Raw genomic sequence first — 11,817 nt, 5'->3', positions numbered from 1 at the left:
ATGAGATGGACATCCTACTCCAAATGCACTGCTCCCCCTGGTTCTTAAACCAGGACAGATGGGCCTACGAAGTTCTCGGCCACAGAGGCGCTGGGCAAGTCCTGGACACCTGCTGGACAGTGGTGGACATCCACTGCCACTGTGGACCGAGGACCTGTGTGCACCTGGCGGGCTGCGAAGCCCATTTGCTGCATCCCCGTGCCCTCATTTTTGTTGAGGACAAATGGAGGCTCAGAGAGGCAAATTATTTTAACAGAAGTCACGCAGTTCCAGGTTGACTGGAGCCAGTGTTCAAGTAAAAACCTGACTCTAAAGTCCTTGTACCAGGTTCAAAAGGCACAGTCACAAAACAGGTAACTTCTGTTCTGATAATGAACAAGTTCCCTGGCATTTGAAAAACATCCCTCCTCCCCCGAATTTCTGTGACTTTCCCCCAAACACAGAGATTTGCGAGGGTGACCTCACCCACGGGTCGGGAGCCTCGTGGCAAAATGCTCTTCCGGTCAATACGTTGGAGAGCTTCCGGGAACGATGAAAGACACACAGGGAACGTCCTTACCACTGAGGACTGGAAAAAACTGGATGACTTGGGGGGCGGGGTGTCAGCGTGGGTGGGGACTGGGCTGGCGGCACAGCGAGGTTGGGAATGCCGTGGTCCCGAACCCACGGAGCTGGGCCTCTTTGGAGGCGAATGGGGAACTAGAAAGGAATGGCTTGGTCCACGAGCGAGGCCAGGCCCCCAGACTCTAACGGGGCGGGCAGAGTACACGTCCTGTTGCTCTAACAGAATCCCTCGGACGGGGTCATTTATACAGAAGTAGTAAACCCGTCTCGCAGTTCTCGAGGCTGCGCAGGTGCCTGGGGCTGGCATCTGCTCAGCTTCTGTGAGCGCATTCGCTGCTTTGTCAGGCGGGGAGAAGGTGGAAGGGATGGGAGAAAGCACTCTCCCCACGAGGACGTCCCTCCGGGGGCACAGCATCAAGCCAGGCTCCCCACGCCCAGTGGTGTCCACCGACTGACCTCCCAACTCGGCCACGCTGAGCACTGAGGTTCCAGCACACAAACTGAGCCCTCGGATCACGGCGTGGGGCTTCCAGAACGTCAGCTGGCACATGTGGCCTAGCTCCTGGACCCAGCGAAGGCTGCTGCCCACCCTGAGGCTGGTCAGGAAGAGCAGGGCCACACCTTGCCGCAGCCTCAGGGCGCAGGAGACCAAAGATGAGCATGTGCCCAGCGCGCGGGGCCCAGGGAGGCAGAGCCAGGGCCGGCCTCTCTTTGCCGCAAGGGCAGCCCTGGTCAGCCAGAACCTGGACTCTGGGCAGAAGCAGGAGCCAGAAGGGCCGCAGGGTCCTGCCCTCTAATGAGCAGTCCAGAGCAGTCCCCAAACCTCACCATCGGGACACGCCGCCTCCAGTGGACAAGGGGACAGGGACAGGGCCCTGGAGCTTCCTGCTCCCTGGAGATGCGAGGCCCACAGTCCTCTGTCCTCCCAGCTGCAGGGTTGCCCCCGCTGCACAGGACCAGCGCAGGTAAAGGTAGCTGCACAGGTGAGCACAGTCGTGTTCCCCGATTTAAGAGGCCACGCATAGAGTAAGAACTACAAAACTGAGTCAAGAAAAAGATGAATTTACAAAATGATCACAGCACAAGACTCGGGAGAAAGGCACAGGGCACGGCTTCTGCCTCCACTGAGACGACGTGTTATGAACCGGGACCCCATTGCTACAATCAGTGTTGATTCTCACCCTCAGGGCAACTACCAAGAAGAAGCTTTAAAAAATAAACAGTGAAAACACAATAAAATTAAAATGGGGAGTATCCAACACACGGAAGGAAGGCACGGAGGAATCAAGGAACGGAGAGAACCTCAGACACACAGGGGCAAGTGGAAAAATGCAGACGTAACTCCCTCCTTGTCAGCAACCAGTAAGGTCAGTGGATTAAATGCTCCAATCTAAAAGGTGGAACCGGCACGGCGGCAGGGTCCTGTCCTCCCAGCTACTCGGGAAGCTGCGGCAGGAGATCCCTGGAGCCCAGGAGTTGAAGACCAGCCTGGGCAACAGAGTGAGACCCTGGCAAAGAAAAGAAAAGAAAGAGAAACATGATCTGATTATATGCCGTCTAAAGAGAGACACTTTCGATTAAGAGACAGAAATAGGTTAAAAATAAAAGGATACAAAAGCACCACCCAGCCCCCACCGGGGCAGCCGGACACCGGAGACCAGACCTGCCTGGCCCCCAGCTTCTCTGGAGGCTGGTGTAGACATTTGGAACTATTCCTGAGGGCGTGACCACCATCACTGGAGGGGCGGCTCCCTTCCTGAGACACCTACAGGAGGTGGGAGGTCCTTTGACAGGTACCACACACACATCGAAAGACTGAGGACTGGGAGGTTTGAGTGGTGGATGACTGTGAACCATAGATTCTTTTTTTGTTTTGTTTTTAACTTTTAATTTTTTATTTCTTCTTCTTTTTTTTTTTTTCTCACTCTATTTCCCTTTTATTTACCTATTCCCTTGGAGGTTCTTTCTCCTGTTTCTCATGGTAAAGACCAACTTCTTTTGACCCCAACTTCTTTTGATCCCTTGATCAGGTACCTCTGTAACTCACTTACATCCTACACCCCTCCCCAATCTCTTCATCCACCACTAGAAATACTGCAGATCATAATCGAACGCATCCTGTTTATTACAATACTGTTAAAGTCTTTTATAGGGGCTATCTGGCTGCATATGGTTTGTACTGGGTGCTGCTAATATTGATCTCCCCCTCAAAGGAGAGGTACTGGAAACCTGCAGGGTCACAATAAGCATGCAGAGGGGAAACTTCAACCTCAGATCTTCACTGCTAGAGGGTAAATTCAGAAACGATGAAACAATAGGGGAAGAAAGTGTCCCTAACAAACCAAGATGCTATTTTGATAGAATCCAATGACAGCATGGCAGTAGAAATGACAAAAAAAGAGTTCAGAATCTGCATACTTAAAATGATCTGTGAAGCAAAAGATGAGATAAGAGAGCAAATACAGGCAATGCATGATCACTTCAATAAACAGTTAAAAGAGCAAATGCAGGAAGCAAAAGAGCATTTCAATAAAGAGATAGAGATTCTGGGGAAAAAAAACCAGAAATACTTAAAATAAAAAACAATAAACCAACTTAAAAATTCAATAGAAAGCATCGCCAACAGAATAGATCTCATGGAAGACAGAATGTCAGACAATGAAGACAAAATATTTAATCTTGAAAATAAAGTTGACCAAACTGAGAAGATGATAAGAAATCATGAATGGAACCTCTAAGAATTATGGGATATCATGAAAATAGCAAATTTAAGAATTATTGGCATTAAGGAAGGCACAGAGAAACAAACCAAAGGAATGAACAACCTGGTCAACAAAATAATATCAGAAAATTTCCCAAACCTGAAGAATGAAATGAGAAAAATCAAATACAAGAGGCTTGTAAAACACCAAATGCACAAAATTACAACAGATCCACACGAAGGTACATTATAATGAAAATGCCTAACATACAAAATAAAGATAGGATTTTAAGGCTGTGAGAGAAAAGCATCAGATTACATATAGGGGGAAACCAATACAGATATCAGTAGATTTCTCAGCCCAGACCCTAAAAGCTAGAAGGGCTTGGCACAACATATTTCAAGCTCTGAAAGAACATGGTTGCCAACCAAGAATCCCATACCCAGCAAAACTAACCTTCAGATTTGATGATGAAATAAAATCCTTCCGTGATAAACAAAAGTTAAAAGAATTTACAAATAGAAAGCCTGCACTACAGAATGTTCTCAGCAAAATATTCCATGAGGAGGAAATGAAAAACAATGTAGGTCAGCAAAGGGAGGAACTACCTTAGAGAAAAACCACTCAAAGGAGAAACCAAGCCAACTTAAAAACCAAAATAAGCCAAATGACTGGGAATACAAATCATTTCCCAGTAATAACCCTGAATGTTAATGGCCTAAACTCATCCATCAAAAGACACAGACTGGCAGAATGGATTAAAAAGAAAGACCCAATAATATGCTGCCTTCAAGAGACTCATCTCATAGAAAAAGACATCCACAGACTAAAGGTGAAAGGATGGGAAAAAACCTATCATGCACATGGACTCAGTAAAAAAAAAAATAGGGGTTTCCATCCTCATATCAGATAAAGTGGACTTCAAGCCAAAGTTAGTCAGAAGGGATAAAGAAGGACATTTCATACTGCTCCAGGGAAACATAAGCCAGCAAGACATAATGATTTTAAATATTTATGCCCCAAACAATGGAGCATCTATGTACATCAAACAAACCCTTCACAATTTTAAGAATCAAATAAACCAAAGCACAATAATAGTGGGTGACGTTAACACACCGCTCTCATCACTGGATAGATCCTCAAAACAAAAACTGAACAAAGAAACTATAGAACTAAATAATACAATCAATGATACAGAATTAATGGACATATACAGAATATTTCATCCATCATCAAGCGAATATACTTTCTTCTCAGCAGCTCATGGATCCTTCTCTAAAATAGACTATATGCTATACCACAAAGAAGCCTTTAGTAAATACAAAAAAGCAGATACTACCTTGTATTCTATTAGATCATAATGGAATGCAATTAGAGATCAATGACAAAATAAAAAACAAAAACTACTCCTACACCTGGAGACTAAATAATATGCTATTGAGTGATGTAATGATAACAGAAGACATCAGGGAAGAAATAAAAAAATTCTTAAACAAGAACAATGACACAACATATCAAAGTCTCTGGGACACTCTGAAAGCAGTACTAAGAGGAAAGTTCATTGCATTGAGCTCATACATTAAAAAAATAAAAAGTCAACAACTAAATGACCTAATCTTACATCTCAAAGCCCTAGAAAAACAAGAAAGGATCAATACCAAAAATAGTAGAAGACAGGAAATAATTAAAATCAGAGCTGAAATCAATGAAATTGAAACAAGAGAAACAATTCAAAAAGTTGACAAAACCAAAAGTTGGTTCTTTGGAAAAGTAAACAAAATTGATAAACCCTTAACCACACTAACGAAGAGGAGAGAGAAAACTCAAGTTACCAGAATTCATGATGAAAAAGGAAAGATCACCACAGACACCATTGAAATACTAACATAATTAGAAGTTACTTTGAAAATCTATACTCCAACAAAATAGAAAATATCAAAGACATTCACAAATTTTTAGAGACATATGATCCTCCCAAACTGAATCAGGAAGACATACAATTTAAACAGATTAATTTAAAGCAATGAAATAGAAGAAGCCATCAAAAGCCTACCAGTCAAGAAAAGCCCAGGACAAGATGGATTCTCAGCTGAGTTCTACAAGACCTTCAAAGAAGAACTTATACCAATACTCCTCAAAGTATTCCAGGAAATAGAAAAGGAGGGAACCCTTCCAAACTCATTCTATGAAGCTAGTATCACTCTGATGCCAAAACCAGACAAAAACACATCAAGGAAAGAAAACTTTAGACCAATATCCCTGATGAACATAGACACAAAATCCTTAACAAAATTCTGGCAAATCACATACAAAAACATATTAAAAAGATAGTGCACCATGATCAAGTGGGGTTTATCCCAGGGATGCAAAGTTGAATGAACATCTGGAGATCAATAAGTGTAATTCATCACATCAGTAGACTTAAAGTTAAGAATCATATGATTATTTCAATAGGTGCTAAGTGTTTGATAAAATACAGCATCCCTTCATGCTCAAAACACTAGAAAAAATAGGGATAGTAGGAACATACCTCAACATTGTAAAGGCTATTTATGCTAAGCCCATGGCCAACATCATTCTAAACAGAGAATAACTGAAAGCATTCCCTTTAAAAACTGTAACAAGACAGGGATGCCCTCTTTCATTACTTCTATTTAACATCATCCTTGAAACACTAGCCAGAGCAATTAGACAGATCAAAGAAATTAAAGGGATACAAATAGCAAAAGAAGAACTCAAGCTGTCACTATTTGTCAATGACATAATTCTATATTTAGAGGATCCACAAAATTCCACTAGAAAACTTCTAGAACTAATAAATGAATTCAGCAAAGTAGCAGGATACAAAATCAATACACATAAATCTAATGCATTTCTATTCATAAGCGATTAATTCTCTGAAAGAGAAATTAGGAAAACCACTCCATTCACAACAGCCCCCCCAAAATAAAATACTTGGGAATCAATCTAACAAAAGAGGTGAAAGACCTCTACAATGAAAACTACAGAACACTAAAGAAAGAAATTGAGGAAAACCTTAGAAGATGTAAAGATCTCCCATGTTCTTAGATAGGCAGAATTAATATTGTCAAAATGACCATATTACCAAAAGTGCTATACAAATTCAATGCAATTCCAATTAAAATCCCAATGACATTCCTCATAGAAATAGAGAAAGCAGTCATGAACTTCATTTGGAAGAATAAGAGACCTCGAATAGCCAAAGCAATCCTGAGCAGGAAGAGTGAAGCAGGAGGTATCAATACCAGACTTTCAACTATACTACAGAGCAATAGTAACAAAAACGGCATGGTGTTGGCACCAAAACAGACAGGCAGACCAGAATAGAAGACACGGAGATGAACCCACATAAATACAGTTACTTCATACTAGACAAAGGAGCCAAAAACATACAATAGAGGAAAGATAGCCTGTTGAACAAATGGTGCTGGGAAAACTGGAAATCCATATGCAGTAAAATGAAATTAAACCTCTATCTCTCACCCTGCACAAAACTCAACTCAAAATGTATCAAGGACTTAGGAATTAGACCAGAGACCCTGCACCTAATAGAAGACAAAGTAGGCCTGCATCTTCATCATGTTGGTTTAGGATCAGACTTCCTCAACAAGACTCCCAAAGCAAAGAAATTAAAGCAAGAATCAATAAATGGGATGGATTCAAACTAAAAAGCTTTTTCTCAGCAAAGGATACAATCAATAATGTGAAGCAAGAGCCTACAGAGTGGGAGAAAATCTTTTCCACATGCATTTCAGATAAAGCACTAATCTCCAAAATTTATAAAGGACTTACAAAACTTTACATCAAAAAAATACAAAGAACCCAATCAATAAATGGACTAAGGAACTAGAGAGACAATTTGCAGAAGACATATAGGCAATTAATAAATATATGAAAAAGTGTTCAACATCTCTAGTAATTAGAGAAATGCAAATTAAAACAACTCTAATATTTCATCTTACTCCAATTAGAATGGCTATTATCAGGAACAGAAAGAATAACAGATGTTGGCGTGGATGTGGGGAAAAAGGCACACTTTTACATTGATGGTGGAGTTGCAAATTGGTGTAGCCACTCTGGAAAGCAGTGCGGAGATTCCTCAGGAAACTTGGAATGGACCCACCTTTTGACCCAGTTATCCCACTCCTTGGTTTATACCCAAAGGACTTAAAATTAGCATACTACAATATCGCAGTCACATCAATGTTTATTACAACTCAGTTCACAATAGCTAGATTGTGGAACCAACCTAGATGCCCTTCAACAGATGAATGGATAAAGAAACTGGGGTATATATACACAATAGAATATCATTCAGTCATAAAGAATAATAATACTATGGCATTTGCAGATAAATGGATGGAATTGGAGAATATCATGCTACGGGAAATAGGCCAAGCCCCAAAAAACCAAAGGCTGATTGTTTTCCCTGATAAGTGATGATGATATATAATGGGGGCGGTGAGAGAAGAATGGAGGAACTTTAGATTACATAGAGGGAAATGAGAGGAAGTAGGGTGTGGAAAAGTGTGGAATGAGACACATCATTACCCTGTGTACATGTATGATTACATGAATGGTATGAATCTACATCATGCACAACCATAGAAATGAAATGATCTATCCCATTTGTGCACAATGAATCAAAATAGAGGCTGTAAAAATTTTTAAAAAATTAAAAATTAAAAAAAAATTTAAAAAGGATAAAAAGAGATATACCATCCAATTAGTAACTAAAAAACTGGAGGGACTATCTAGTATCATGCTTCAGCACAAAAATGGTTTCAAGTGACAAAGGACATTTTATAAAGGTAGAAAGGGTCAGTTCATAAAGAAAGTATAAGAATTATAAACATCTATGCACCTAACAACAGAGTCCCAAAGCATAAAGCCAAAACAGAGAAAATTGAAGGAAAAATAAACAAGCTGACAATAATAGTTCACTGCAGTCTCTCTCTCTCTCTCTCAATAATCAATACAACAACTATGAGGACAATCAACAAAGAAACAGAAGACTGAGCAACACTGAAAACCAACTAGACCCAGAGACACTTTACAACACTCTACCCAACAACAGAAGTTGCACTCTTCTCAAGTCCCGGGATACTCACCAGGATAGATCACGTGGCAGACTACACGACAAGCCTCAGTTATTTTAAAAGGAATTAAATCATACAAAGTAAGTCTCCAGTCACAACAGAACAAAATTAGAAATCAATAACAAGTGTGGAAATTTACCCATGGAGTGCTAAAAACCAGAGGACCGCAGGCAGCAATCACAAAGGACTTTAAAAATGATGAAAATGGAAGAACAAGACACTGGTACTCAGAGCTGTACGGAAAGCAGGACTTGGGCATTTACAGATGGGAAAGGAGGGCGATCTGAAATCAGGGACCAAATAGTCCACCTGGAGAAACTAGGAAAACAGGAGCAAACTCAACTCAGCACAAGCAGGAGGGAGGGAGCCGTCAAGACGAGCGAGCACGGAAACAATCGTCCACAAAACCGGAAGTTGGTCCCTTGCCAAGGTCATGAAAGGATCCCCTGTCAGCTAAACTAACCACGAGGTAGGAGATTCAAGTTACTAGAATCGGGAGTAAAAGCAGAGACATTACTGGTTCCACTACAGAAATAAAGGGCGTATAAGGACGTGACCGGAACCATCATGTGCCAACCAATCAGAAAACCCAGAGGACCCGGCAAAGTCCTGGAAAGATGTAAATTCAAAAATGACCAAGACACACTCAGGAGGAAACGTGGAGCCCGAACCAGCAATCGGAAGACATCCTCAAAGAAAAGCCGAGATCACTGGGTTTCGCCGTTGCATTCCACCAAGGGTTCAAAGCAGGATCCCTCTAATCCTGTTCCAGAACTCTCCTAACCCAAGGAGCACGCCCTGATCATCCTGAGGGTATCATCACCAAACCAAAGACATCGCAAGGCAAGGGAACCAGAGACAAACGGCTCTTATAAATAAAGAAGCAAAAACGCCAGCAAAGCAAATCCAGCAGCGTATAAAATAGTACACACCATGAGCCAGGTGTGGTGGTGCACGCCAGCAATCCCAGGGACACAGAGGCTGAGGCAGGAGGATGAGGAGTTCCAGGCCAGCCTCAGCAACTTAGTGAGGCCCTGTCTCAAAATAAAAAAATGAAAAGGGCTGAGAACGTGGCTCGGGTGGAGCGCCTCTGGGTTCAACCTCCATGCCATAAAAAATCTCAAAATGAATCGGCCTATGGCCAGGTGCGGTGGCGCACGCCTGTGGTCCCAGCGACTGAGGAGGCTGAGGCAGGAGGATTGTAAGTTCAAGGCCAGCTTGGGCGACTTAGTGAGACCTGTCTCAAGATTTAGAATTAAAAAAGAGATCTGGGATCCCAAACATGGCGGCTCTGCTGGGTGGTATGTTCTCTGGGCAGCCTCTGGGGCTGCCGCCACCCCCGCCAGGACTCCCGGGCCAGGCTTCCCTTCTCCACGCAGCGCCTGGCGCGCCGAGAACTTCTAGCAGCACCTTGGTGGACGAGTTGGAGTCGTCATTCGAGGCTTGCTTTGCTTCTCTCGTGAGTCAGGATTATGTCAATGGAACCGATCAGGAAGAAATTCGAACTGGTGTTGATCAGTGTATCCAGAAGTTTCTAGACATTGCAAGACAGACAGAATGCTTCTTCCTACAGAAAAGATTGCAGTTGTCTGTCCAGAAACCAGAGCAAGTTATCAAAGAGGACGTCTCAGAATTAAGGAATGAATTGCAGCGGAAAGATGCGCTGGTGCAGAAGCATTTGACAAAGCTAAGGCATTGGCAGCAGGTGCTGGAGGACATCAGTGTGCAGCACAAAAAGCCAGCCGAAGTCCCTCAGGGCTCCTTGGCCTACCTGGAGCAGGCTTCTGCCAATATCCCTGCACCTCTGATAGACCTAAGAGGGGTCTGGCCTGCAAGGTAGCCTCTTCAAGACTGTTTCACCAAACCTCTCTGTGTGGACGTGACATTTAGAAGAATTATTTGCCAGGGGATGAGTTGGTGTTAATTTTGTTTCCACCTAAAAATTTCCCTGATATTTGTGAACTGTTAATTACTTGATTAGTTTATAAAATGCTTATGGCTTGGTGAACCAAGTGAGATTTGGTTTTGTTTGTAGCAAAGTTTAGACTTAGTTTGATGACACAGATTCTTTCTTGTTTTTTTACTTGTTTTTAAAATTTTTATATGACTTTTATATACTTTTTTCCAGTTGTTAGTTTGTTATTATCTGAGGGGGAAAATTACAATACTCCAGAATCAGGGGAGAAGGAGTTTGGTTTTAGTCCTTTGACATTTACTACCCATTCATGATAGTAGAGAAAAATATGTAAATTTGCTGTCTCAAGACTTTGAACTACCTCAAGAAGAGGAATCTAATGCAGCGTTTGTAATGCTTCCATAGTAGCGCAGATATTTTGTAAATTTTTTTGTAAATGGGTCAGAAAAAGGGTTGAAATATACTGTTGGTGTAGTAATATCACAGTAGATCCTTAATTTGATGCTGCCTTTTGTTTAGGTGAGTTTGTGTTGTGAGGTGTTGCCTGTTTGATGGGGAGCTGTACTAGGAGCATGATATGCTAGGTGCCTTGCAGTAGTTAACCAGCATGAGTAACAAGCAGACCCAGTCTAGCAGGACAGCTGGGACACAGGTGAAGTACGAGGGGTCAAAGCTTGGTCTGATTCTTTTTCTTCTGAATTTTGTGTTGTTTGCCTGTGTTTTTGTTTTACTTTTTGGTGAAGAAAAGTCAGTTTACATGAAGGAAGATTCTTGCTCATGAATTTGATTGCCAGGGACTAGGGTCTTGGGGCGGAGGTGACCTGCAGAGTGATCCTCGGCTCCTTCACCTCCATAGAGAGCTCGCGACTCCTCTGGGGAGGGTATTTGCCCCTTGTTGGAGGAGGTTTTCTGTTCTCTGTTGTATCTTTTCTTAGATTACATCCCTTCAGCCAGTGCGGACACTCCTCTGTCTTCCGAGTAGTCAGTAGGTCTGTGGCTCTTTTGTCCTCTCTGACAAGGAAGATCCTTCCCCACACACTTTGATATTCACTCTTGTTCCTGGTCTGGCCCGGATGCCACCTGGTCGAGAAGCCTCCACTCCATTCCAAGGCACAGGCCTTTCATTCCTTCCACTGCCTTGTGGGTTAGGGTATGGTATTTGTTTCTGTGCCCCTTGCTGCATTGTATGCTCATGGGAAACAAGTATTACTCCTATTAGGTGCTGAATAGACACAACATGTATTTTACATAATACTTTGTTCTCACTTTGTGTGTATATGTATGTGTGTGTGTGTATATATATATATATATATATATATATATATATATATATTACTCATTTTGTTTGTGCGCTTTGAGGATGATATTTGTTTTGTGGACCTGTGACCTGTGTTGATCAGCCTGAGGCTAGCATATTCCCTTGGTTGGAATGTATAGGCCGAAACTTAAAAGTTATTTTTTACTCATAAGGGTTTAACCTGGTCATCTTATGCTAATTAGAAGCTCTGATTGGCAG

General features: G+C 42.3%; 1 protein-coding gene across 1 annotated transcript; it reads left to right on the top strand.

Moving 5' to 3' along the window:
* Positions 1-9,668: 9,668 nt before the first annotated feature.
* Positions 9,669-10,226, top strand: LOC124982984 (mediator of RNA polymerase II transcription subunit 28-like). The gene has a single exon (XM_047549822.1). The coding sequence runs from the start codon at positions 9,669-9,671 to the stop codon at positions 10,224-10,226; it is 558 nt and encodes a 185-aa protein (XP_047405778.1).
* The last annotated feature ends 1,591 nt before the right edge of the window (positions 10,227-11,817 follow it).

Source organism: Sciurus carolinensis, chromosome 4 (assembly GCF_902686445.1).
Source record: "Sciurus carolinensis chromosome 4, mSciCar1.2, whole genome shotgun sequence".
Taxonomy (NCBI): Eukaryota; Metazoa; Chordata; class Mammalia; order Rodentia; family Sciuridae; genus Sciurus; species Sciurus carolinensis.
This window is presented reverse-complemented; position numbering and strand designations above follow the sequence as displayed.

Bases quoted from the DNA above. Each gene is read 5' to 3' on its own strand.
- LOC124982984 (XM_047549822.1), top strand. From the start codon at position 9,669: ATGGCGGCTCTGCTGGGTGGTATGTTCTCTGGGCAGCCTCTGGGGCTG.